Genomic DNA, 27,479 nt, shown 5'->3' with positions numbered 1-27,479 from the left:
TTAAGTCGCACCGGTCTGCCTGTCCCTCAAACATAACGTTAACGTGTATTTGTATAGCGTCTGACGGGCCAGGCTGGTATAAATATCATTCAAACTCCTCAGAAACCCTGGATTGTGTGGTTTGTCAAGTGATGTTTTCTTTTCACAGCTCTGGCAGCCCTAGAAGCGGCGCTTAGCTAGCAGACTGACAGTCGTCATTAAAAACAAGTCTGGCTGTAATTTTACTTTAAACTAAAATTACCATATTTTGCATATTTTACTCCCAGGTTCAGCACAAGCGAGGCAGTCTGCTTGGCTGCATTTTAATGGAGACGTTGTCAAAAACACCCGGTGCTGATGCTACGCGGGAGAAGGTAGCTTTAACGTTACTACACATAACGTTAGCCTACTTTAACTTAAAATGAAGAGTTAAATCTGTTTGCCACCGTTTATAGTGACCAAAGACTCAGTCCAGCTGATGTTGCAGACCTAGAAAGTATAACTCATGTTGTAACTATAAGGTCAGTTAGAACATGGAATTTAAGGTTTTAGTGCATTTCTTCACTTTCTGTACTTCATTTGCTGATTGCTCATGATGATTGATGATGATGATTGATCACTGCAATAACCCCATTTCTCATATATTGAAAATATGCCGTAGATATACAATATTTGCCATATATTGTGGATGCTGTTCAACATTTCGCCCCTTTTCTCTGTAGGATCTCTGTCCACCACCAGCACCCAGTGGAGTAGTATCCGACACCCTGTCACTCCCATCTTATAGAGAGTATCCTCCTCACCGTCCCTTCATCAACACACTTCTGCAGCACACACCCCAAACACGCACACATCAGATGTGTCGCCCTTCATCACCCATAAAGGCATTCCCAGAGACCAGCAGTGCAGGTAACTTTAATTTGTTCATCTGTGTGTGTGTTGTTTTCCCTCTACAAAGTTTCCATTCAGGTATTGTGGTGTTTCAGAGCTCCATGGTTACAGCATGTGCAACATGATGCCGCACTACTTGAATGTCTCAGTTTCACTGACATCTATTCATTCTTTCACATTCTCCTCCCTCCCTTCCTATACCCTCCTATTCTTCCATCCAAACCTAAAAATCATATCTTATTACACCACGACTATAATCATGCCCTAAATATGTTCATTATATCCCTGTATGCATCACATTCTTATGTCAAATCTCTCTTACACACAATCCATGTGTCTGTGCACGTGTAGAGATCTTATCTGCCTTGAGGAACCTCCAGGAGAAGATCAAGAGGCTGGAGTTAGGAGAGAAAGGACATGCAGAGCTCAGTCTGCACACTCTGGGGGAAGATGCATCACATACACATCTGCAGCGTGATAAAGTCACACAGAGACTCTTAACGGATCCCACAGACACAAAAAGAGAGATAAGTGGCCAGTCCAACTGCAATCAAGGTGGGTGTATGAATAACATATCATATGTTTCCTCTTATTCCTTATATCTTATGGTGTCTCATTGTTCTTCTCGACAGTGTTGATCACCCACCTGGCTGCTGCAGAGTCTCGCTGTGTGAAGCTGGAGCGACAGCTGGATCACATGAGGAGGATGTTGCGCAGTGCCAGGGCAGACAGGACCAGCCTGCTCAAACAGCAGGTTAGCCCAGTGCTCCTTAGTGTCACAGGCTGTGATATAAGACTCTTCCCTTAAAATTGAATAAGAAAAATGTAAAGAAAAAACAATCATGCCTAAATGCAATGTTTTTGAGTTAATAGCTCTCATTAAGTAAGTATATTTGTAGAACTGTATTAATTGTTCTCTACGCTTTCAGGTTGCCATGGAGACAGCCAAATCATCTGATCAACAATCTGACACAGTGTCTGAGCATGCCCAGTTGGAGAAGCTGGAGCGACTGGAGCAGGAGTATCTTAGGCTGACACACACACAAAACAACGCTGAGGTACACACAAGGACACAGTGACATGTCAGTTAGAGTTGTTACTGTTGGTCGGGGCCTTGGCTCAAAATTGTACATTTCTATGCAGACCAAATGACACTAATTCCTCAAGAACAAATATTTGATTAGTGAAGCTTGGTCCCATAGCCGAAAGATCCAGAAATCTAGGGCTGTGGTTCCCAAAATACATCTTAAGGGAGTCAAAAATGAATAGAAGGGGTGAGAAAACAAAATAAAAAAAAGTTATTTGACACAAAATGATTATTATTTAAAAAAAACAAAGTCCTTTTATATTTTAGCTTTTTGTTGTAAAATGCTGAACACTTTTACCTCTTCAGGCCCAAATTTGAGGGGGAAAAGACACTCTTTGGTTAAACTGCTAAAAATTGAGTAGACATTGATTAGTTCAAAAGGGTCACAAACCCAATCCTGAAGGTTGAAAATCAGTGATCTAGCTCAGATCAGTTCAGAAGTCACAAATCCTAGACTCTGATTTAAACTTATTTGTATTATATTTTCATGGTATGGTCTCATTTAACCAGAATTTTACTGAAAAGATAATTTATGTTTTAATCTCAAGTGGGCCGGGACAAGATGGGAAAATAAATCTATTCTCTTATTGTTATTATTACCACAATACTGATTGTGCGTGTCTGAATATGTCAGATGAAGCTTCGGGAGCTGGAGATGAAACTACAGGAGGAGGAGCACCAGAGAAAGCTGGTCCAGGATAAGGCCAATCAGGTAACTTGGCTTTGTATTTGTCTTTAGCTACCACCACTATTTACAGCTTGTAATGTTTTGAAAGGAAGCTTAGTCTATTGTTTTATGTACTGCATGCTTTATGCTGAATGTAAATTTAGAAATTTCCACACACTCACTTGGATATCATTTTTTGTGTGTTCCTCAGCTACAGACAGGTTTGGAGACCAATAGAATATTGCTGCAGTCAGTGTCACCTTGCCTGTCCAGCAGACAGTCCAAAGAGAAGAAGTCCAATTCAAAGGTAAAGAATTTCACAGGTTTTTACTTCTTTTTCAGAATGTTTATTGTCCTTTTTATACATTAGTAGATGTTTGAAACAATTGTGAAATTGTAAAAAAAAAAAATCAATGCACATTCCATTTTGTCTGCTCTCAAAAAAACACCCAATGTTTCATCTTGGTGTCATTAAAAAATGTAAACATTTTGGATGTTGGTTAGAAAAACTAATCAGTTAAATATTTGTAACAGCAATACATTTGTAATATAAACAAAAGTGCATTTTTCCTGTGGATCTTCCTTTTGTTTATGTGGATTTTCGCTTTCCAGAAATCTTCACCACAGCAGTCGTCCTACACACAGCCACACTATAGACTGAGCCTCAGAGATGTACCTTTTGTTGCTGGAACGGTAGTATGGGAACATATGCATTTGTGGTTTTAGCATTGGAATAAAATGGTATTTAGTTTTTAATGCTGCACTTCCCTTACACCATCTCTTTTTCTCATCTCCTACCTGACTTTCAGTCAGTAGGCTGCAGCCACTCTGTCAGGGCAAACGTTCAGTCAGTTTTGTCTCTCCTGAAGCGACACCAGCCACACCTCTGCAACAGTCGTGTCCTCTCTAACAACGCAAACAGCTATGAGACGGGTGGTCTCAGGCATTCAGACCGCTCCTCTTCTTCCTCGTCCACTAGCGGGGAGGAGCTATCAGAGCTGCTGCAAGCACTACAGGAGGAGCAGCGACTCATGAGCTTGTGAGTGTAGTCTTATATGGAGTAAATAGCTTAGAATAGTGTTGAATTTGATTCTCTGTTTGTGTTGCAGGGAGCAGCACGAGTTGATGAGGCAGGAGGAGGCCAGTGTTTCTGATCAGGAAAGAAGAGAACTTCAGAGGGAGCAGGAGAGGCTGCTGCTGAAAATGGAAAGGAAAGGAGAGCAGATCAGCAAGCTCTACAAACACAAAACACAGGTAGGTTTTCACACAGAAAGAATTCAGTTGACACAAAACTCAAATTTCAAAAGTGTTTTCCTTTACTTGTCTCCCCACTAGATAAAGAAGTTAAGAAAGGAAGCTAATTCCAGGCGCAACAGTGGGAATGAGGTGAGAGTCATTACCACAGTGTCCACTAGAGGTCGCTCTAAAGTTAGACCAGGAGAGAGGAGCAAGAGGAACCTGAGGCTGCTGAGGGACATGAGGGCCCTGCAGGCCTCATTACGGACCTGAAACTCACCAGGATATGAACACAGCACATTAGGTTAATCGTTTTGGTGCTATCAACCTACCATTATTTCACCATGGACACAGCCACTGACTGTTTTTTTGTTGTTGTTGTATTGAAACATTGTAACACATCTAAAAAGACATGTTGCATGTTGGCTCAAACATCTCCCTGGATCAGTTTGTTTGTTTGTTTTACTAGATTTTTAAGTCGTTTACCAGCAGAGGGCATGGCATTCATAATCCCATCTTAACTATTATATAATTGAAGATCCATTGAGTGCTAGAAAATGTTTTTAATTTGTGTTTTTTTATGTAGTTTTTTTGGGCATGGAAACATAAAAAAATCCCAGAATAAGTAAGCCAAAATCGGGTGCTAAAACATATCTGGGTTGCTTGATTCCAGATTCTCACATTTCATAAATATTGATAAATTGGATGCAGCAGCAATTGGTAGCGTGAAGAAAACTGTAGTGATGAAATAGTTTGATAAATATTTCTGCAATTGAATGTTAATTGAACCTAAAAATACTCCCTTGATTTGTCATATTGTAGACTCTCAATGTGTTTGTATTTGCACACGTGTTGTGTGTTATGATCAGAATATTGAGTAATTATTTCTACAAATATATGTAGGAGGATTTTGTTATTTTTTGACAATCATGCAAAACCTATTTTTGAGTGATAACATTTCTCTAAGAAATAAAGTATTTATGTTTGCACATGACTACATTACATTACAGTTTATTTTGGCTTTGTTTAGGTGACAAATACATGGGCGTATGCATTGGCAACCAGCCTTGCCACAGTACTTGGCACACACGTGTGTGTGTGTGTGTGTGTGTGTGTGTGTGTGTGTGTGTGTGTGTGTGTGTGTGTGTGTGTGTGTGTGTGTGTGTGTGTGTGTGTGTGTGTGTGTGTGTGTGTGTGTGTGTGTGTGTGTGTGTGTGTGTGTGTGCGTGTGTGTGTGTGTGCAGACCTTTGATGCTGGTACTATCATAATGGACTGCTGTCATGACATCAGAAGACATCAGACCAGAATAAAATCATAGAGACCTTTAAAACAAATGATCAGCAACTGTTTTACCACAATATTAAGGCTTCATTACAACATTTTATACTACATTTAGCTTTATACATTCAAGCAAACTGTATTTTTTTTAAATTGAATTAAAATTAACAAACACTAAATAATAGACTTAATAATCCATTCAGATTGTTCTCGATCCCTCATATGTTACTTATTTATGAATTATAAATGTGAAGCACAGCTTTTTTTAAAACTATTTTGTGACAAATTAATTATACTTAAAAACATGCATGGTCTTGTTTGAGAAAAAAAGAGCCAGATTTTTACAAAAATAAAATAAATATACATATGAATCTAGATGCGAACCACATGAGAATACATGTTTTTAATTTATAAATGCTGTCCCTATGGGCTACCATACATCTAGTTTTAAATATTGATTTTAGTTTTTAGTTTAGATTTTAAAGAACTACTACCCTATAGCCTATAATAGATATTGGAAAGATGCTTAATAATTGTCACAACTAGCTTGTAGCGAGTATGTATAAATTGCCTTGTCAAACAAATTATATTGTTTTTAAGTAAAAGGGTATTTCTTGTGGGTATTTATTCTTAGCTTAAAAATACATCATTGGGATGTGAAATATTTGCGTTTCCCGTCCAGGACTGCAGAGCTAAACGTTGGTTTCAGCACCAGGCTGGACTGGACAGCTCCTTCTGGATGAGCCTGTGTCTATCTGAGGGACACAGCTGTCTCTCAAAAAATAATATCCCAAACTATACTTTGTCTACCCTAAGCAGATAGAAGAAGTATTATTGTTTGCTCTATGTAGGTCAGATGATCTGGATGCCCTCTCTGGACTGTATGCTCAATCAAGCTTCTCCTCTATTGAGAAGCCTTTAGGAGCTTTCACATTTCTGACATCGCACCCCATGACGTCACCTCATCCTGCTCAATCAACGACTGGCTCAAATCGAGCTGTCCAATCAGCTGGAGGGAAAAAAAGAGGAGCTCCACCTCCTTTCTCAGCACCTGGAGGAGGAGAGGAGGAAGACAGAGAACTTTCTGTATGCCATGTTGCCCAAGCATGTGGCTAATTGGCTGAAGGAGGGCAAGACAGTAGAAGCAGGTTAATGGAATGCAAATGCTATACATATTGAATAATCAGAGTGTTGTTTTGTGTTTGACGTGTCTAATATGACTGCTGTGTGTCTTTATGTACACTATGTGTTTGTGTATACTGAATTTGAAGAGTACACCATACTCTTCAGTGATGTGGTAACCTTCACTAACATCTGCTCCCTGTGTGAACCAATCCACATTGACCTTATGCTTAACTCCATGTACCTTTGATTCGACCGACTCACAACTGTGCACATGCAAATGTTTACAAGGTATACATGACAGATTTAACCTTTTGACACAGATATTTAAAGGGACAACCGTTTGTGTGTTTATTTTTACCTCAGCAATGGAGGGAAGAAATGTAGTGAAAAGATTTAAGTTAAAATTTAAAATCCCTACTAAACTGATAGGGATCGTTCTGCATAATGAGTGTGTTACTTTTGATAATTTCCGAACATTTTGTTAGTAATACTTTACTTATGTACTTTACTTGAGTAAAACTTTGCATGACTTCTACTTAGAATTAAGTATTTTTATAGTGTGGTAATGATACTTTTATTTAAGTAAATTATTGGAATTATTCTTCCACCGCTGCAAATGCATCTGTGTTAAGGATTAAATCAAAATTGTACGCATGAAATGTATGTTTGCTCTCTTCTGTCACAACGCAGCATCTGTTCTTTGGCTTGTTGTATTTCTGTCGATCCGTGTGGGTCTCCACACTGGTCCTGTACTGGCAGGTGTAGTTGGGGAGAAGACGCCTCGTTACTGTCTATTTGGAGACACAGTCAACACTGCATCTCGCATGGAGAGTCATGGCCTTCCCAACAAGATACACCTGAGCCCAACTGTCTACATATTCATGCATGAAAACGTTCATACACACTTTGACGTTGTGTACCACGAACCCTGTGATTTCCTTTTTCTGATTTCCACATACTCTGTCCACATTTTCCTAGGACTAGGACTTCCTAGGAGGATAAAAGTTTTGTTATCCAGAAGCAAGGGGAGATCGAGGTAAAGGGGAAGGGCAGAATGACCACTTACTTTTTTGAAAGGAACATGGGAGTCAGCGAGCAGCAGATAATGGGTCTCACAGACCTGGATACTGGGGCTGGACAGCAGGACAGCCAAATGAGCTACAAGCCAAGTCTCCACAGAACAGGTCTGTTTGATGTCTGACAAATTCCTCTAATTCTACATCTAGTGATTTACTCTGTGTCCTTTAAATTGGGGAATAAGGACTTTAAATTGCCAATTGTTTCCTTTTTAATGCCCTGCTGCTGTCTTCATCAGCTATACATCAATCTCTTTCCCTCTCTCACTCACTTTATTCATCTGTCATAGCTTTTCAAAGGCAGCCTTACGCCTTTGCTTGATCTCTATGAAATATGGAGACAGCCTGAGTGAACCCCCAAGTCATCCCATATGTTTGAACCCCAGAGCTGCCCAGCCATCACACTCCAGGACTCAGAGAGCTACTGAAGCCTGCACACTGATGATCAATCAGAGGATGGAGGTCAAGACCGGTTAAAAGATAGAGATGAATTTGGCCAAACAGAAGTAAATAAAAACACGGATGGCTTACAGAGCGACAGCCATGTGCACACAGAGGAACAACAGCTGATTACCAGTGCTGTGGAAACCAACAATCAAAGCAAACACACCCAAACCAGGTTCTGTGTGGTCATGTGAGCTGTTAATGACTTGCGGAATGGCTACATGACTATATATGATTCATCAACCAAAGTGCTATTGAACACCAGCCATTGACAAAAGAGCTTTGGTGTCAATGGTATCGTTCCCACTATAAAGCCATTACATCAGCTAGATAGATTCTCTGCATTGATCACTGTTTCCCTTGAGTAAATGTGTGATACGTTGGATGTAGCAGATCAAATATTACATTAAAGTTGACAGTATATGCTTTGCTTGTAGCCCATGTATCTGTCTGGCATACTAAATAATAAATGCATTTTCTCTGTCAGTGATTGACTCTCAATAAATCCTATCGGCACAGAAGGAAAAAACATTTAGTTACGTGACTTTTCATTTTCAAACCAACAAAATCTGCAGTATATCCAACTAGAGGTAAACTGGTAAACACTCATTGTAAAAAGTAGTAGTTTTAAGTTCATTTGAAGTATAATGTGTCCTGTCCAGTTAAATGTGTTTGTACAACACAAAATGCAGGTGTATATCCAGTCTTAGAAATACTCAAATATATTTATTTTGAGATTTAATGGTTACAATAAATGAGCTTCTTAAATTGTGCCAAACATAATTCATAACACTGCATATTATCACATGTAATAGCTTATAATGACTGTTAAAGGGACCTTACTTAAATTTTCATATTAATATGCCAAACACTGGTATATTTACAGGGAGCCTTCCATACACGAAAGCTGACACTACAGTGTGTGATGTGTGCTATATACACACTTTAGGAACACAAGAAACAGGACACATTGAAACACACATGTGGCCCCTTGACTACCCATTTCAGTTTACATCGTGAAAAGAAACAAAGATGATTAACTATTGAGTCTGATATTGCTCACGAGGCCTGAGTTAGTGACCACAACTGTCCGTAAAAGGGCCGTCACCTGCAGGTGTGTGTCTTACTCTGAAACGACACCCCAGGTTGGGAGAGGAGTCCAGACATCTGATCCTCGCTGCAGAGGGCCCCGTGTCTTATCACTTTTAACCGGGCCTGGATTGCGATGGCCGGATGAAAACAACACCTGTAACCAGAGTCTTCTGTTTGTGTGGTCAGGTGTGATAAAATCGGTCCGCTGGCTCACTCATTAAGAGCCCAATCAACACGGACCTAAATGAAGAGGCTAACCTGTTTTGAGGCTCGGTTCATGTGTGCATTTTTGTCTCATCACGGCCACATCCTAAGTCTGTAAAAGTGCTGCTTCTCTCAGGAATCTGTCTCAGTGATGGAAGCCAGCTCAGTGATTTTAGGCTCCTCCTGGTGTTTGGTCAGAGCTGGCCGGTTGGTGTAAATATCATCCACAGGTAGAAGGAATGTGACAGTTTTTACCTTGGCCCTGAAAGGTCAAAGAAATCACAAGAGTTTTGTGGCTACCAAGCTGCATCGTAGGAAAAGGTGTATGTAGAGAGACAACATAGCTTTAAATACATTAAAACTGACCAGTAATGGGGAGAACATTCACCTCCAACGTAAACCACATTTTATACAAGAATTTTGCTTTAAAGCTGCATTTTTGGAATTAAAAGCACATGACAAGTCTGTCTGTACCTGTTTTTGTGTACATATTCCTGTAGGGAGTGCCTGTTGGTAACTTGTCCTACTTCTCCTCTGGCAGAGTTACGAAAGATGCTATTCCCCTGCTGGATCTCTTCCTGTAATCTTCCCCATCCAGAGTCACTCAGCTGTGCCCTGTCAGTCCTTCCCTCTGTCATGGTCACACCAGACAGGTTGGAGCTTATGGAGTACCTTCGTACAGTCATGACACCGTCCTCTGTGAAATAACATGAACATGGTGCATTGGAATGGATTCATTTCCACAGTGCAGAGGTAGCTATGGCAAGAAAACACTAGGGACATTTTCTGAAATTCAAACTTCATGTCATCTTTCTCAGCCAATTTAAAAATCTAATACATTTCCATGTCTTACAATAAACAGTTTTTCTTGTACTTTCCTCACATTTTGTCTGTGGTAAATTTAAAAAATAATTATTTTATCACTTTTTTTTCTTTTCATAACAATTATTTTACTTTACAATTGAGGCATTGGTGCTATTGGAATGTGGCGTATAACTTTTGATATCTATGGTGCTGTTCTGATAATATTTCTTTTACCTTTATATGGTCCCTCCAGGACTGGCAAAGACGCATTTCGCCTCAGGCTTACATACGGGTTTTCCTCCATTCCCGCCCGCTGCTCTGCTGCTGAAAACACCGGGCTGGCTTCTCCTGGCATGGCCCTAAATGACCGCTGACCGTAGTCTCCCCGCAGCTCTCGGTTCTCCGTTTCCAGCTTCTTGATTTCATCGCGCATCTCCAGGATGACGTGCGCCAGGCTGCGGCTGCTCGCCATGGCGCTGCTGCTGCGCTGCCAGTACCACGGCTTCCCAAAAACCGGCGGGTCGTGCAGGAGAAGCTCACCGTGCTGCTGGGGTTTTAACATGCTGCTCCCAAAAGGTTTTGTGGTCCTCCCGCTGTGTGTCTTTCTCTGTTTTGTGTGCCTCAATCTCAGTCCAGATCTTGTTCTGGGGAGATTATGTCGCCTTTCACCACTTATACAGCTGAAAGGGCTCCGGTGATCAGCCAGCAGCACACAACGGATGTTTTATTAATCAGCCCTGGCGTCCAGTTACAGGAAAACTAAGCAGGGGTCGGAAATGAAATGTGCACTGCACTAGAGCTTGAATGGCGGGAGACCTACTAAACATACAGAATCTCTGAAATAGCTAAAGTTTATGACAACTTTTTGGTCCTATACATCATGTGTAGCAACTTCATGTTTTAGCCCAAGAGAAGATAGGGAGGATCAGATTTGTTTGCTTTTTGGCACCTCACTCTTTCTCTTGTAATGCCCATGTCTCTGTTGGGATTACAAGATCCTCCCTCTAAAATATTAATTACATCTGTCAGCAAAGATAAATCTAGGAAGGAAACTGAGAAAGTATCAGTATTTTCTTCTGTTCTGATAGTGATGCAGAAGATCATTTATATAAGAAAAGAAAGATCAAATTGATTAATTATACAAGTATTAGATTGGATTTATGTTTTTTAAATGCACACATGTACAATTGGGAGCCGATACACAAAGATGTTTCTTTCATTTCACTCAGAAGACAGGGATGGAGACATGTGGGAGGGTTGGCCTCTAATTTAGGGATACTAAATATGTGGTCCTCTGTCTCATGAATATGCATGATGTTTGATAAAGGCAGAGGTCAGGGGATCAACCAACTTGGAAAGAAAACACATGAAAACAAAACAGGCGTTTGATAAATAATAAGAGGAGGAATCACTGCAACAGACATCAAACACAGGCAGGCCGCACACAAAGGAAAAGAAATTACAGATAATTACACTCATTGGGGCCTCCACAGCAGGGACTGTATGGGCAGGTGCTGCAGGGGAGCTCATGTGGCCACAGGTTGTAACCCATTATAAATAGACCAGACAGTCTCTGAGCGCACCTGACTCCAACATGAAAAGAGGTATACACTGCCCACATACTTTAAAATAATATAAAAAAAGTTTTGGCTACCAGGTATGAAACATTTTGTTGTCTGTGACCTAGACTGAATGTTGCTGGCTCAGAGCAACCTGACCCCGCCAGAGTCTAGGCCACTGGGAGGGAGACAGGCCAGTCTGTAGAGGAGAGAAACCCAATCAGCTCCTCTTTCTGGTTCACAAAATAGGCTGCAGAGAGGGAGGGAGGTGAGAGAGATGAGAAGGAGAAATACTGATCGGCTCGAAGGAAAGGAGTTTGTGAAGAAGAGGCAGGAGGTCAGTGAAACTCAATCTGCTGCACCTCAGGTGTGCGACCACAGAGGGCGAGTGAAGAGACAGACGCATTGAATGTGTCAGCCGTGTTGTCAGACAGAGATAAAAACACACAAGTGAGAGAGATGGAGGACTGCATGCTGTCTTTTACCACCAGCTGTATGTTCAGGGCCACTTAACCGCTTTTTATTCACAGTGCCCCAACCTTAGCAGGCTTAGCATCAATAAATAAACAACCACTCTGCTGCTCTCTCTCTCTCTCTCTCTCTCTCTCTCTCTCTCTCTCTCTCTCTCTCTATGGTCAGTAATTATACTCAACTATTGGAAAAAGTGGGAACCAGATCCCATGGAAAACTGCTCAATGTCAGTCATTTCACTTTCAATGAAACCTCATATGTCCCAATAACAAGTTGCTTTACCCTGGACCCACTGATGTTACCATTTACAGTTACAGAAAGGCAAACAGACCATGAACAGTAATACTGCAGACAAAGCTCCAACACAAAACTACACCAAGGGTCATTTTAGTATAGGCTAGTAGTTACACATAAAATACTCTATGCAAGTAATGTAAAAAAAAAAAAAAAAAAATATATATATATATATATATATATACATACATATATGGCTAGTTAGCAAAATAAAAACATCTGAACTACAGTATGGCATATTCAAATTTCAAATGAAACCATACTTACAACAAAGTCTACCAGAGGAAAAGTAACATTCAGCAAATTACTTAAGTGAATGAAAAGAAGCACAGACAATTCAAACATATTTTCTCCCTGCTATCAATTAAAACTAAATCATTCTCTTTACTAATTCCTATTTCCAGATGGTGTCCCAACTGCCCACACATTCGTAATATAGTGTGGTTGGGATGTCAATTATGGTTAAAGTGAAATACAGCGTCGACAATGAACATGTGAAGCACAAAGGAAAACACAACTCCAGAGTAAACACAATGGAGACAGTCTGAAATAGATAGACCAAAACAACACACAGACACATAGCAGTGATGATGAGAGCCTCCACGGCTCCGTCAGATCAAAACAAACTGCTCAGATTTGGATTCATTTTGGCCACTGACTTTGTTCTAACCCCTCTGACTTTGAAACATAAATCAATGATCCAAAACACAAGAGTGTTGCTTTTGGAGTCTGTCCATTTATTTAGAGCAGGATTACTGTACGGCAACAGTAATCCTGCCTTTCCGAGTTTCTACAGTACATTTGATTTGATCTTACAAGCCAATGTGCCTCACATTTCTAGGAGTAAACGTAGCAGCGCGGGCCCTGTGACAGTGACGTTAGAGGGAGATGACATGTCAGGTTGACCTAAAGCTAACAGCATTTCTTGTGGTCAAAAACAACCCTAACCTCTTGTATCTGGATGCTTTGATGCAGTGGAGCCTTTTCATCTTTTACATGTAAAAGCAGACAATACAGAGTACAACTGAAGAATAAGGATATGAAAGTTGAAGATGTACTGTAGTTTCACACATGACAAATGGTGGTTCAACCTCTACTAAGCTGTTGTCTGATTATTAAAGTCTACACTACTGTATCTGTTCAAATTGGAAACAATATAGTTGGTATTAGGAGCTGATGGATTTAAAGATTTATACAGCCGCTGCCTATTATCTTGGGACCAAGGCAAAAAGTGATTTTCTTCTTTGTTTCAGTTTGCTCATTACACATTTCTATTTCACACATTTCAATCTATTGTGCAGGTGAAGGACCTCACAACTATCTATAATTAGCTACTTTCTGCTCTCAGTCTCAGTCAATAGACAGGATATGAGAGGCTGCTGTGCACGGCTGCAGTCAAGGCACAATTTCATTTTAGAAAGTATTTTATCCCATTCAACCCGGTATTAATGTGATCAACATACAGAGGAACATGAGCTATAGTGAGAGGAAGGGTGATCTGAAGCTAAGGTGCAATAGAAGACACGTGATTGTAGCATCAGGACAGTGGATGAAGTGGAAAATGACTGAAGTATAAACATACATTTTGGACATTAACCAAATTTTATTTAAATGTTATACATAAAACTTTAGTTTTTGTTCCTTTTTTTTTTAATTCAGCTAAACAAATATTTATATATTGTATATTTTATAAAAAAAAAGAAACATGTCAAACGTTTTAAATATTAATATTTCTTATTTACAATTCAAAACAGTACAGGAAATAATAACAATAACAATGCAATTTCAATCATAGAAATGTTACAAAACAATTTTTTTTGTTGTTTCCATTTCGAAATCGGCAAGCTGATATTTCCAGAACGTTAGCAAGGATACAAAGTAGCAATGTGGAGCTGCTCTACATTCAAACAGGAACTGGAGGTGCGTTCAACTCTTCAGATGCTTCGCTAAAAAACTTGTAATCCAATTTTTTTTTTGTTCACATTAGTCATCTTACGAGATTTCATGAGATAGTTTGAAGTACAATGATATTCCACAGAAAATAGGTAAAAACTGTCATCAAAAAGCACCAGAGAGCTATATGTTACATATACGGTTGATCGCACCTCGAGCTCGGTAAGGTCACTGTTCTCTAAAGGGACTGGGTTGTGGAGAGAAGGCGCATGTTGTGGGGTTATGTGTGTGAACATATGAACTGTGTGTATTTCTTGTGTCTTGTCTTGAGTGTGTCTGTCAGTATATAAGCTGATGAATCAGTTGGCAGGGCAGGGGAATCCATACGACACATGGATCGAGTCTTTAAAACCAAAACAAACAGTAGCTAACAGTCCAGCAGCCTGGCCTCTACTGTAGATAGTCAACGTTCAACGACAGGACTACAGACTATCACGACCACAGTCTACACACTTCTTCCCTTATTTTCTCTACACTCACCATCAGTCACAGTTCCACTAGCCTGCTGCTCCTTGCAGCAGGAAACAACTACAGTCAGAAACAAGCAAATGAGCCTCTTTTGAGCAAACAAAATGTCCTCCCTGGCACAAAGGATTTCTTGAGAGTCTATTGACCATTTAGTAGGCGCTGTGCCGTTCCGTTCCTGGTTGTCTTGTGTGAGGAATCTGCACAAAAGCAAGAATAAAGAAGCTTGCATTGGAACAGGAAAATTCAGAAGGAGGTTAAGTAACGAGACTAGCAGTTTGGCTATTGGATAGACTGGCTGTGAGATATGGGGGAAAGATAAAGTGGGGTAAGCAAGTAGCAAGGTGACAAGATGTCCTTTATAAAGGAATTTGATGACATGACATACCAGTCTTAGAAAGAGTGGACAGAGAGCTGTTAGAGAGAAAGGAGGTGCTGGCAGCAAGAACACTTTTTTGTAGCTGTAATGACAGAAAAAGTTGGAAAAGAAGTAGAGGAAACCATGAAGTAAAAACAGAAGCTGATCCACATGAAAATACCTCCATAAAATAATGCATAGGAAGATATGATGCTCATAAGGCCATGCAAATGAGCAAGAAAACAAACAACAATGTGGTAATGACATAAGTCTGGACATTCATTGGTCATTGCACAGTGAGTGAGACCTGTTCATTCATGATGCCAGACAGCTCAGTCAACATGTCCCGGTAGTGGGCTCTCATCTCCTCCTGGTACTCCAGCTGGTCCTCTTTGATCAGACGCTCATTCACATCCAAAGCCTGGCCACAGGCTTCTGCAAACTGCCTGCAGGGCGCGAACCAAGTTTGACTGATTACTTATCATGTCATTGAACCTGACCTTAAATGATCTATGTCAGGATTTTTTTTTTCAAGAATTAACACTGTCAAAGACTATTAGGATCTAACAAATTCTTGCCAATAAATAAAACATAAACAGTTTTTTTTCTGGGAATGTTAGGCCTTTAATTGACAGGACAGGTGAAGACAGGAAGGGGAAGAAAGAGGGGGAATGACATGGGTTGGAATTGAACCCGCGGCCGCTGTGGTAAGGACTGACACTTTGTACAGGGGGCGCACGCTCAACCAGGTGAGCTACCAGGGCTCCCCATAAACAGGTTTGCAGGATGCTTTTTACACTTTAAGAGTTTACACTTTGAAAGAGATTGTTGCATAAATCCTAAGGTGTAATATAGGACCAGAAATCAAATAGGAACTGCACTTTATGGAGGTTTTCCTTCCCTTTAATTCACATGTATTTGACAAAGTTTGCTTTACTGTAAGATTGCCATTATTATTAGCACTGCGAATTATACACTTCACCTTAACCTTTAATCATCTGGGTAACAATCTTTATCTTACAAAAACACAGTCAAACACTGTCAAAATGTATTAAGCTGTAACAATTGCTTGGTGTTGATTCGTGTTCATTCACTTATAAAATTAATGTAGCGCTAAAACAACAATTCAAAACTATATAAACATGTTGAATTAAGCATGATGGGTGTGGATTAATAAAAACTGGCATAATGTTGCTTTTTACACCCCCAGGGTTTACACTTTAAGGGGGTCTTTCTGACATTTGTGGACTATTTACTTTTTTTAATTTCTTATATTCTTAATCAAATTTTGTTTTGTTGAAGTTTTCCTGGTTGATTTTTTTTTTATTGATTTGTATTCACATTTTGTAGCATTTAAAAAAGAAATGCTGCTGTTTCAGCAGAGTTTCCAACGCATCTGGATCTTAGGAACTACAGATGTGTTGAACTGCAATTCCCATGTGCAAGTACATGTCATATATTACACTTGTTTTGGTCTTATTATAAGGTTGTGTTTATAGACACTCAGAATATAAAATAACATAATTCTAACCTTCATGCAAAATACATACCTACTGTGAAATGCTAGGAACAAAATCCACAACACTTCGCACTGAATTTTGCATTTAATCCTACCTGAAGATCTCCTTGAGCAGTTTGACCTGGTTGTCTGGGTATTTCTTGGCATTCTTCTCCTCTAAAAACGCCCTGGCATAGGCCATGGGTCCGGCATTCACCTAGAAAAGGGAACGATCAGGTGAGACAAAACAAAGCACCCATATTCCCCCAAAAACCTAGCCTAGAAATCTAGACGCACCCTAGCGGGAGCAAATGTAATTTGCAGCCAGGGGGTCTAGCAACTCTCCGTTGGCTTGCGAGCTGGAAAAGCCAAACTCTAGCCGGGCCAATCACATCGTGTATAGAGTCGGTGGGCGGGCTTAACATAATGGCGGTAGAGTTACGACGGTTCCGCGTGAATTCCCTGCTACTTGAAAACAAAGAAGATGGCTGCTGCTGCTGGCTTTAGCTGCAACTCTGGACGGCTTGGAGTTAAGCACTGAAGTCATTCTTAAAAAAGGAAGATGTGTTCGGAGTTTTGCCAACCGGATACGGCAAAAGTTTAATCTATCAACTAGCGTTGCTCTGGTTGGTTGTAGCGCTATCCTATTGCGTGCAGAGGGAATTTGAAAGACAACCGTTTATCCCGCCCCTCGGATTGAGCCCTGCCAATGGTGAGTTCCCAGACCCAACATCTTGATGTGGGTCTGGCTTGTCAGGCTACCAAAAACCTGTATTTTGGAAGAATCCCCACCTTGACACTGACGCTGCCCTGCAGTTTCAGCTGCAGCCGGATCATGTCCACCTCCTCCATGTTGCAGAGCTGGTTGAGCTCAGAAACTTTACGTGACATCTCATCGATTGCTACCTCAATCGGGTTCATCTCTGTGCTCTGCTGCTCCACCACCTGGATACGCTTCTTTAGGTAGGGGAAGCTGGAACTCGCTGAAGAGAGAGAAATAAAAACCTTTTGGTCAGACCAACTCTACATTATAGTTTTCTGACAGGTAAAGCTGTAAACAAATACTTACTGGTCAATATGGTGCGTCTCTTGCACTGCTCCTCCACGTCTCCATGTTTCTTCCCTGACAGAGTGAACGGAGTCTCAAACACAAAGCGCTTGATGTTGTGATGTCTCTCAAAATCTGTCCTTTTTTCCTGTTGTTCTTTCTCGTCAAAGTAGGGCACCACGTACGTCACCTGAATGTAGGCAAACTTGGGGTCCAGGTCTTTGGGATTTACCTGTATTTAAAAAATGTTTTCTATGAAGTCATACTGTATGCCCACACATTCACCAATAACTTGCAATAATAACAGCTAGGAAAATCATTAAGTTTTAAAGTGCTCATATTATGCTCATTTTCAGGTTCATAATTGTATTTACAGGTTATATCAGAATAGGTTTACATAGTTTAATGTTAAAAAAAATACCATATTTTTGTTGTACTGCACATTGCTGCAGCTCCTCTTTTCACCCTGTGTGTTGAGCTCTCTGTTTTAGCTACAGAGTGAGACCTCTCACTTCTGTTCCATCTTTGTTGGGAGTCACACATGCAGTAGCGCAGTAGCTAGGTAAGCACTGCTAGCTAGTCAGTTGCAGAGTATGAGGGCGTGCCACGCTAGCAGCTAGGCAAGCATTATAACGTGTGTTACAAAGTGACGCACGTTCGTCACGGAAGTAAAGGCTGGACTACAATAGAGCTGTTTGGAGCAGTTTGTGAACAGTGTTTTCTGTTGGAGATGGTAAGTCCCTTTGGGGTGGACTTTGGGCTTTTTCACTTTGTAAACCTATTACATACACAAAAAAGATATATAACACAATAAAGGAAAGGGAAAAAGCCAAAAAGCAGAATATGAGCACTTTAAAGCAGCCATATTATGCTCATTTTCAGGTTCATAATTGTATTTTAAGGTTGTACCAGAATAGGTTTACATGGTTTAATTTTCAAAAAACACCATATTTTTGTTGTACTGCACCGCTCTCTCTCACTGCTGCAGATCCTCTTTTCAGCTGGTCTCTGTTTTAGCTACAGAGTGAGACCTCTTTTCTTCTTCTTCTTCTGTACTATCTTTGATTGCACTGCACATGTGCAGTAGCTCAGATGTAGATCATGTCAGCTAGCTAGCTCCATAGACAGTAAAAGAAAGGTTGTTTCTACAACTTCGGTCAGTTACAAGGCAGGATTAGCTGGGAGACTTCTAAAGGAGGGCGCACATGTAAGTAGTTATTTTGTAGATTATGGTGAACTTGTGTATGTTGTAGCAGTGCTTTGCTATTGAGAACGAGGTAGCATGCTAGCATTAGCATTAGCGTTAGCATGCTAACGAGCTAATGGTTGCGGTTAGCCTGCTCGTTTCGGCTTGTGACGTCACAAGCCGTGCCGATTTTGAACAGCTCACCCAGAGACTGAAGGCAGGACACATTCAGAAACCGTATCTCACTCTAAACACCATGGATGGATTTTTTTCAAAGTTTGTATGTGTGTGGAAGCACCAGAGACACAACATAACACCCCAAATCCTAGAAAAAGTGATTTTTTCATAATATGGGCACTTTAATGTCTTAGAAGTAACTTTAACAGGCCAAATTCTGTCACCTACCTTATTGGAGTCCTGGATCATCTTGACATTATCGGCTCCAAACTTGTCGGAGTAGAGTTTGAGTAATCTCTGGGAGATTTCCGACAGTCCTGTCAGCTTCGGCTCTTTGTAGATGAACTCTTTGCTCTCCTCTTCCTCAAAGAAACCCTACCAGAACAGACACACACATGCATGCACTAATTAGCAAAGCCAACAGGCTTGTTACATGTACGCGTGGGGTGTTTGTGTGTATGCAATGCAAGTTTAATATTTAGATGTTGTTTTTGCTGTCACAACAAGCTGTATACACGTCAGTGTGGTTTTATGTTGCCCCCTAGTGGTTTCTTGAGTCACTGGTTGTACACAAAGGCTGTAACACATGTTAGAACAACTCAGCCCTAACAAGGTGTCAGTGTTAAGTTCTGGATGGGAGACTTCAGAGGACATATTCAAAGCAGCATTGGAGGCAAATGTCAAAGGTGATTGAGGTTATCTTCCTGTCCACTGTGGCTGTTTGACAACAGCTCTCCTTAATGTTTAGAGGGGAAACAACTTCATCATTTGAGATTATAGGAAGTAAAATGGACCACAGCAAGCTTGACACAAACCCTTCCAAGGGTAAGAGCAGCAGATGTTAATAGTGGTAGAAGGTGAAGAGAGGTAAAAGTGGTTAGCACTGAGGAAAATGGAAAATTAAAGACATACAAAACTTACCGCGATCTTGATATAGAATATATTTTTAAAAAGGAAGAAAAGAGCAGACAGAAAAAATTAAGGACACTGACTCAGTTAAAAAAAGTAATGTCGTTATCTTTCCATCGCCATGCCTCACTGACAAGACGTTGCATTTCTCTCCTCCTTTTCTTCAAAAGTGAGACGATTACATATTCTCATTATCGGATTTTTAAACTTCACTTGAGAGCTCTGAAATCCCAACATGGAAATATTATCCGCTCATTAACCAAACAGGAAACTGTGTCAAGGATCCAGGTTCTTAAAAAACAAGCCCAAACTGCACAGTACCTTTTCACTGATAAAGCCAGGGATTCAAAGATAAATCACCTGTTATGTCAAATAGGTTTTTATCATTTTTAAAGAGTAAGTTCACCCATATCACACGAAAAATATTTCCCCAACTTATCTCTGGTGGCATCTAGATTTGATTTAACAGAGGTATTGAGATCTTCACCACTAAGACTTCTTCCATCTTGGTTTGACACACTCAAAGCATTGAAAAATGACATTGGAAAAACTATACAGCAAAGTCTCTTTTCTCTTTCTTGCAGAAACGGTGTCCTATTTTATGCAAAGTAGCATCGTTAATGAAAAGAAGTGTTTCCGTTGAGTCCCCCCCAAAAAAACAAGAAAAACCATTGTGGGTTGTTGAATGTGTTTGCCAAGTTGTTTCCTCGGTCTAACAGGAGGAATACAGTATTTTACTAGTCACACCTACATGTTTACATTTTGGTCTTCATACTGGAACACTACATTTAATTATATGGTAAAGACATTGGGTACCAAATTCTGTCAGCCAAATCTGTCAGCGATAGAGTTTTAGTTACTGCTGTTATGCTGTGGCAGAAGCAATGTCTGTGTACAGACGTGCCTGTATAAGTGTGTGCTGTCTGCAGTAATAAAGTGTCGCTCACCTGTCCATAGAAAGCTACGCGGTAGTAGCGACCGAAGAGCCGCTTCTCTGAGTTCACCACCTCAGTTACCTTCAGGTAGGAGCGATGGATGTCATAGTACAGCTCTGACAGCCTCTGTGGGCACACACCAACACACACGTAAGGTTAAACTTAGCTCAATATGCACGAAACACACACACACACACACAGGTTTGTGGCACTATCTTTGTGGGGACCTGTCATTGACATAATGCATTCCCTAGCCCCTTACCCTAAACTTAACCATCACAATTAAATGCCTAACCTTAACCCTTACCCTCACCCTAACCATAACCTAATTATATCCCTAATCCTACAACCAAGTCTTAACCCTCAAACAGCCCTTTAAACTTGTGGGGTCCAGCATTTTGGCCCAAACAAAGCTGTCGGGACCCCACAAGTATACTGGACTCCCGGTTTTTGGACCCCACGAATATAGTTAAACAAACCCACACACACACACACACACACACACACACAAACACAGTGGAAGGGTTAACAGTTACCTTAAAATCCCTTCTCTTTTCAAAGACAGCAATCACAGGTTTGTTGATGTCAGCGATGAGCTCGTATCTTTCTGACTTCCACAGGTAGTCCACACACAGCTCCAGCTGCTCTACCAAAGTGTCCTACACAGTACAGCAGGACACTTGTTAGAGAGAAAGACTGCAACCCAGTCGCAATTATTGCAATTCCAACGGGGCACTCAACTAAACAGGGATCTTCTCAAATTTGCAAAAATGGTTATGATCATGAAATGCTACTTTTGGTCATTTGTGAAGTTAAAGGTGTTGTTCACCACACTGTTCAGCATTAAAGGCTAACACTGACCTCAGTATAGGGCGTGTCTTGTGTACCAGTGTCTTCCTTCATGGCACCCTCCTCCTTGACATTAGGGCTGATGCACATAAACGCTGCCCAACCCATAGAGAACGACGCTGGGGTTTCAAACAAGTGAAAGTGACATCAAGGCAGGTTAGCGAGTAAAAAGATATCAACTTACCCTACAGTTATATTCAGCTTGTTAACATAAAGAAACACAAACATGCTTGTATAAAAATACAAGATGTTTTAGTGTTTCACAGCACTCGTCATAAGTCGTACCATTTTTGAAGACTACATTAAAAATGTCAAAAGTGAGCGTGCTTCATATCAAACCTCAGTGACACTGAACATCTTATCCAGTGAGACGGGAGTGAACAGTGAAGGTCAAACAGTGACAGTATTAAGTGATAACCTGACACAATTCCATATCATTAAGGCAAGAACAGTGCACATCAAAACATGTAACTGCAGAGTAGAATACACAGTGTAGAAAACCTAAAGTTGTTACGATTTGAACTGGCACCTGACAACCTAATGTCCCTTCAATCCAAACCATGTCCACCTGTCAATATCAACACCTTCCGCCCAGTTCCAAGAGGTCTACAAATGTCAGTGTACACCCACTCCCTCCCACACTCCCTTCTCTCTCCATCCTTATTTTCTGAACTCCCAACCCCACCACCCAGCAGGCCCCAGGCGCACACACTCACTGTCTTGATCTCGGAAGGTAGTTAGTAAGGAGCTACAGTTAAAGACAGGGCTTTCTTCAGGGGACACAGTGGACATCCTGGCCTTGTCAGCTCTCCAGTAGCCTGTTTGGTAGGAGGGGAGGAGGAGGACGAGGTTTACAAAGTCCACTTGCTTTTGCCTTTTATGCTAAAGGACAAGGCTCACGAATCAGCTGTGCTGCTGGCATGCTATGCAAGATATTAGCACACAGGCTCGGTGCGTAAAGTGCATGCGAAAAGATGTCTGACACGTACAGCAAGAGATAGACACATGCTGTAGTCTAAATGAGGAAGCACATGTAAGAACAAACAGATTTGCAGATAGAGGAACATGCAGCACAGCAAAATGTGTAGACATCAGTCTCTATTTCTACTAGAAGCCGTGAACAGGAATGGTATTTGGATGCAAAAGCCGGTTCTATACGACTAGTTGGCAGCATGGGAATCCATCTTCATTCCCCATGAGTACCCTAATTAATTAATTTCCACCACACAAAGACACACTAAAGTCACAAGCATGCTCACTTTCAGGCATACACATCAACCCCCATGACGAGACGGAGGACTGATGCCTGAAAGTTCCAGTAATTTGCAGAGAGTTGCGATGACCATGTTAGCAGAGAGAAAGAGAGGTTTGCTGATTGACAGAAGATGGCTGTGATCGGACTTTCTGGTTAGAAGTTACCATGTCTGCAAAGATGCGCACACTAGCAGCAATTTCAAGTATTTGAGCATACGTAAACACACGCAAACCATGCTGCAAAACGTCAAGTCACAGCAGCAGCAAGTGTGCACTAACCTCTCCTCTTCAGCGATTCAGCGATCAGGGCTGAGATGTGGATGTAGCACATGGCAGCCTGATAGGAAAGTCAGACACATTACCATTACATTGAATTCACGCTTGAATCAAAAAAAGCACTCTGTGAAGTTTCTGAAGTAAGAGCGCCCTGAAAAGTAGAACATTTATAACCTCTGAGAGATCGCCGTTGCGGACGTGAACCTTGGCCATGCTCTCCAGCCAGGTGCACCGAAGCTCGGGGGTGCTGGCGTATGAGTTAGCCAGACTATACTGAAGATCCACAAGCATCTCTGGATCCTTCTCATGCTCCTTCATTTGGGCTGTGGCCATCAGAACCGTCCTGATCCGTTTGGTCAGGTCCTTTACCTCAGCAGGGAACGGAGTGTTCTGCAGAAAAAAATGTTATGAACATAATTTCTTTTTGAACAAGAAAGTAGAATTAAATACCCCTATAAATTATAATCAATGCTAATAAAGCTGTGATATAACCCTAGAACCTGCGATACCTTGAGTGGTGCATCTCCGTTGGCAAAATTATTGATGATAGCCAGGGACTGCTGAAATCTCGAGCCTCCAATGCCAGCATCTGCTATCAACTGGCTCACTGCCTTGATAACCTGATGTTGAAAGAGGAATATGGAGTGAGGATAATGTCCTCCTGAAATAACTAATTAACAAAACACACAATACTGAAATTGTATTTGGTCTCACTGACCTGCAGATGTGAGCGGACTATTGACTTGCCCTTGGTAAACTCAAAGTTTTTTCTCATGAAAAAATACAGCAGGGCAGCTGCCTCCGTCTGGGTGGAGCTGGAACGATGGTTACAGCACTTGAGGATCTCATAGCACAGACAGCCACACAGGTCTGCCTTACCCTGGAAGAATGCATTGGGGAACTACATGTACAGAAAGAGATGAAGATGAAACCACATGAGAAAAATGATTGGAATCTTCACTTAGATGTTGTATGTTTACATGAAGCTTGATGGACCTTTTGTACAAAGAGCCTGAGTCCAGCGAAGATATGCCGTAGAGTGGCGGTTGATTGGTTGATCTGGAAGAAGAGCAAGTAGGTGTCCAGCACCTTCTTCATAAGTGCATTTTGTCCTTCATCCAGCAACAGCTGCTTCTGTATTGAAGGATATAAGAAGAAAAAACTATCAAAGTATACTATCAAAGTTTCAACAGGCAACTTTTTTTCCTAACTGAAAGGTTTCACACAAAAATAGTTTTTTAAAACAGTAATTCTTCTAGCCACCAGGTGGCAGTAGAGTAGCATTGGTTTGGCTTTAGAATACACATGAAATATATGTGCGTGATTTGCAATGCAATTCATACATTTTTTTGTAGATGTGTACATCTGCAAAAAAATTAGTATGATTGTGCAGATGTTAGAATTGTTTTTGTTATGTTTTTTATCAAGAAACAGAAACAAAAATGTGATTTGAAAACTCCCTGTTCAATTTTATAGTTACAAAGCCAAAATGTAACTTTATTATTTGATTTTTGACAAGGAGAGTAATGTGAAAAAAGAGAACAGCCAGAGGAATATGATGGTGTGATATAAAACCTTGAAAATGGTGCAAAAGCCACACACTTAGATTTTTACTCATTTACGTGTGATTGTCAATTCCAAAAACTGAGCCCAGATTAAACATCATAATATTAATGAAACGTCCTATGAAATCCAGAGGCTCATACAATACAGCACATACCATAAATTAAAATATATTCCCCTAACTGTGTAGTGTGAAATGTAGTTTGAGGTTGTAGACTATGAAAGGACCACAGACCTTGTGATGGTGAACAAAGAGCTCCAGTACATCCAGCACAGTGAGGGCTACCTCAGTGGACATGTTTGCTTCGATATCTGTAGGACTAAGGGTGTCTCCGTCTTGAATAGTCCCATCTGAAAACAGATAAAAATAACTCACATCCCTCTCAGTAACTTTATATTCATTTCAGTCAAAATCTGTGTGTGTGTGTGTGTGTGTGTGTGTGTGTGTGTGTGTGTGTGTGCGTGTGTGTGCGTGTGTGTGTGTGTGCATGTTACCTGTCTCCATCATGTGCAGCAGCTTTGGGTTGGTTAGAGCATTCTTGCCCCTGATGATGGGCATGGTTTGGGAGCGAGCATGCCGGTGACCTTCCCCTCCAGATGATGCCATCCTGGAGGCAACAGCAGGGATCAGCAGTTGGTGTGAATCACGGTTCAATCACATTACGTTTTATCTAATACTTGTTTATATTATACTGCAAGTAAATGTACTACTAAACCGTAGGCCAACCATCTCTGGAGATTTTGAACATTTTAGAAGACATGGAAAAATAAATGACATCTATGTCCCAAGGACATGCTGTTATTGGGAGTCTATTAACACATGGTAGTAAAGAGACTGAGACTGGCAAATCACACGAAACACTGCAGGTATGAGGAGGGGCATGCTGAGAACAGAGTTACAGTATATAACATGGAAACACACGGTGGTCACATCAATGATGATTATACACAGGACGAGAATGTGTTTATCTAAATCCAAGTGTTGTTGTAGATTGTACCTGTAGTCAAGCAGCCTGGAGTTTCTTGCTATTAAAGTAACTATTTACATTTTAAGCCAGATCTCGCAGACATCATTAGCATTAAGAACAATTTCAGTAACCAAAGACTCTTTACAGAGTTTAACTCTGTCATCGTGGCTGAGGTGTTTTCCTGGTGGAGGGTGATTACCATTGTGGGAAGAGGCTTGAGGTGTGGGAGGGGTGGTTAGAGCCCTTCAGGGTGCCATTGGCCTGGGTGGACTGGGCCAGCTTTACTGCCGCTGCTAGCTTCCTGTTCACGAGCCAATCACATCAAAGCTAAAATTAGTTAGTTTAGTGGAGACCATCATTGTTTAGTGTCCATCATTAGTCAGTTATATTAACCGTGTCCCATGCTAATAGTTGAGCATGCCGGCAATCAATAGAAAATTGACCTTATAGTGTTAATGTAAACACTTTGCAAGACAGCACTATTTTTGCACTTTTGTGACCTTGTTGCATATTTACAGCAACTAGGTTATATTGTATTCCTGTAGGCTAAACGAAATGCTAAAAGCATACAGGATCTCCAATTTGACCGTGATGTGAGCGGCTAAAGTCAGAGAGAAAGATCAAACAACTCATATAGAGAGGGAGCTCAGCCAGATGGAAAGGTTAGTGGTGTAGCAGAGTCAATGGTTTTAGTTTGCCATTAGTATAATATTGTGTAAATGCTATATCAACTATTGGGAGAGTGTTAGTGGGGAGTAGAGGCTCGAGGTCAGCATTAACAGTGGACAGTGAGGAGATTAGGATGTATACATGTGATGAAAACCAATGGACAGTTAAGCTGTGGCACAGATCAGCTGAGTAACAAACAGATGTTCAACATATTATAGTCTCATGATGCCTAGATGAAGCTCGATTGGAAACAACGGCCAATCTACAAAAAGCACATGGTGCCTTGGCAAGCCAAAAGAAAGGGGACACAACTACTGTGTAAGCTAATCAACACGGAGCTCATTAAGCAGCAGGTGGAGTCCAGCCAATCATGAAGCAGGGCGTGGAGACAGAGGGCTACAAGGTCGACATGCAACATCAATAAGGCACATGTGTTACAGAATGTAAAGAGCAACCATACAGCACCAGCATGAGTAATACAGCATAATACAGAAAGGGTTACTTGATGCAACAGAACATCAATAAATGTGCAATCACACTGACAATCCATTAACAGCTGCAGCATGCACGGGGGGAGGGGGGGCAGGCATGAGGCATGCACTGTGGTGGAGACTACAACAGCAAGGTTGAACATGGAGAAAACATACAATTCATTTATCAATGAATTCATCAATTTAGCTTATTTCTAAAATATGCTTCAAGTTAAGAAAGTGAGGCCCCCTGCACCAACACAAACAGAAACACGATAAGTTAGAAGAATGTCTGGGATTAAACTGCAGCATTGCTGGCTAACTTAATTCATTTATCAATGAATTCATCAGTTTAGCTTATTTCTAAAATATGGCTCAAGTTAAGAAAGTGAGGGCCCCTGCACCAAAACAAACAGAAACATGATAAGTTAGAAGAATGTCTGGGATTAAACTGCAGCATTGCTGGCTAACTTAAAGGCCCTGACAACATGTTTTCTCAATCAGCTTCTTATGAGCGTTGGAACTTTCAACCACATTTTGAACAGTTTGGGTTATTTTACATTGTAGGTTTCTGTGTTTTTGTTTGTTCTCTTCTTAACAGTTTAAAGTGGGCGGTTATAAAATGAATGTCCAGACGCACACCAATCAGGATTTCTATTAAATTTGATCAAACCACATCAACACATTCCAGAT

At 40.8% G+C, this 27,479-nt stretch overlaps 3 protein-coding genes and 1 long non-coding RNA gene across 14 annotated transcripts in view; 2 read left to right on the top strand and 2 right to left on the bottom strand.

Annotated features, from left to right (window-relative positions):
• Positions 1-87: 87 nt before the first annotated feature.
• cep57 (centrosomal protein 57) lies at positions 88-4,859 on the top strand. Of its 2 annotated transcripts, none has more exons than XM_031296731.2 (11): positions 88-353; positions 702-888; positions 1,222-1,425; positions 1,503-1,624; positions 1,800-1,928; positions 2,592-2,669; positions 2,836-2,931; positions 3,237-3,317; positions 3,434-3,663; positions 3,734-3,878; positions 3,960-4,859. In XM_031296731.2, exons 1-11 carry the CDS (start codon positions 306-308, stop codon positions 4,131-4,133), a joined length of 1,494 nt encoding a protein of 497 aa, XP_031152591.1. In that variant the 5' UTR covers positions 88-305; the 3' UTR covers positions 4,134-4,859. The 2 variants fall into 2 exon arrangements, with proteins under 2 accessions (XP_031152591.1, XP_031152590.1); XM_031296730.2 differs by having other exon boundaries at positions 3,237-3,320.
• Positions 4,860-7,265: 2,406 nt separating this feature from the next.
• On the top strand, positions 7,266-8,270 carry LOC118495124. Its single transcript, XR_004897439.1, has 2 exons — positions 7,266-7,448; positions 7,631-8,270. It is a non-coding gene; the product is annotated as an uncharacterized LOC118495124 (long non-coding RNA).
• A 222-nt stretch (positions 8,271-8,492) lies between these two features.
• Positions 8,493-13,783, bottom strand: LOC116047760. The gene is made up of 3 exons (XM_031296740.2): positions 10,119-13,783; positions 9,555-9,777; positions 8,493-9,342 (listed from the first exon to the last, which is right to left on the bottom strand). Exons 1-3 carry the CDS (start codon positions 10,444-10,446, stop codon positions 9,213-9,215), a joined length of 681 nt encoding a protein of 226 aa, XP_031152600.1. The 5' UTR covers positions 10,447-13,783; the 3' UTR covers positions 8,493-9,212.
• Positions 13,784-14,037: 254 nt separating this feature from the next.
• Positions 14,038-27,479, bottom strand: part of dock10 (dedicator of cytokinesis 10) — a 67,667-nt gene continuing 54,225 nt past the window's right edge. For 4 of the 10 annotated variants that reach the window (XM_036001586.1, XM_036001584.1, XM_036001585.1 and 1 more), the window contains exons 39-58: positions 25,847-25,948; positions 25,175-25,287; positions 24,915-25,030; positions 24,113-24,250; positions 23,835-24,017; positions 23,626-23,736; positions 23,291-23,506; positions 23,120-23,177; positions 22,303-22,404; positions 21,599-21,705; positions 21,274-21,396; positions 20,750-20,863; positions 19,815-19,820; positions 19,122-19,268; positions 17,552-17,762; positions 17,275-17,465; positions 16,599-16,699; positions 15,292-15,430; positions 15,015-15,087; positions 14,038-14,826 (exon numbers count right to left, since the gene is read on the bottom strand). In XM_036001586.1, the coding sequence (XP_035857479.1) occupies positions 14,768-14,826; positions 15,015-15,087; positions 15,292-15,430; positions 16,599-16,699; positions 17,275-17,465; positions 17,552-17,762; positions 19,122-19,268; positions 19,815-19,820; positions 20,750-20,863; positions 21,274-21,396; positions 21,599-21,705; positions 22,303-22,404; positions 23,120-23,177; positions 23,291-23,506; positions 23,626-23,736; positions 23,835-24,017; positions 24,113-24,250; positions 24,915-25,030; positions 25,175-25,287; positions 25,847-25,948 (2,410 nt within the window). In that variant the 3' untranslated portion in view covers positions 14,038-14,767. The remainder of the gene's footprint in view (positions 14,827-15,014; positions 15,088-15,291; positions 15,431-16,598; positions 16,700-17,274; positions 17,466-17,551; positions 17,763-19,121; positions 19,269-19,814; positions 19,821-20,749; positions 20,864-21,273; positions 21,397-21,598; positions 21,706-22,302; positions 22,405-23,119; positions 23,178-23,290; positions 23,507-23,625; positions 23,737-23,834; positions 24,018-24,112; positions 24,251-24,914; positions 25,031-25,174; positions 25,288-25,846; positions 25,949-27,479) is intronic. The other 6 variants (XM_036001588.1, XM_031296733.2, XM_036001589.1 and 3 more) reach the window with 6 other exon arrangements.

Source organism: Sander lucioperca, chromosome 5 (genome assembly GCF_008315115.2).
Source record: "Sander lucioperca isolate FBNREF2018 chromosome 5, SLUC_FBN_1.2, whole genome shotgun sequence".
Classification (NCBI taxonomy): Eukaryota; Metazoa; Chordata; class Actinopteri; order Perciformes; family Percidae; genus Sander; species Sander lucioperca.
This window is presented reverse-complemented; position numbering and strand designations above follow the sequence as displayed.

Coding starts and splice junctions, on each gene's coding strand:
- cep57 (XM_031296730.2), top strand. CDS start 306: ATGGAGACGTTGTCAAAAACACCCGGTGCTGATGCTACGCGGGAGAAG. Junction 1,625..1,799: donor CCAGCCTGCTCAAACAGCAG/GTTAGCCCAGTG, acceptor CTACGCTTTCAG/GTTGCCATGGAGACAGCCAA. Junction 2,670..2,835: donor TCCAGGATAAGGCCAATCAG/GTAACTTGGCTT, acceptor TGTGTTCCTCAG/CTACAGACAGGTTTGGAGAC.
- LOC116047760 (XM_031296740.2), bottom strand. CDS start 10,446: ATGTTAAAACCCCAGCAGCACGGTGAGCTTCTCCTGCACGACCCGCCG. Junction 9,778..10,118: donor CCTGGAGGGACCATATAAAG/GTAAAAGAAATA, acceptor GTTATTTCACAG/AGGACGGTGTCATGACTGTA. Junction 9,343..9,554: donor GAATATGTACACAAAAACAG/GTACAGACAGAC, acceptor TTGACCTTTCAG/GGCCAAGGTAAAAACTGTCA.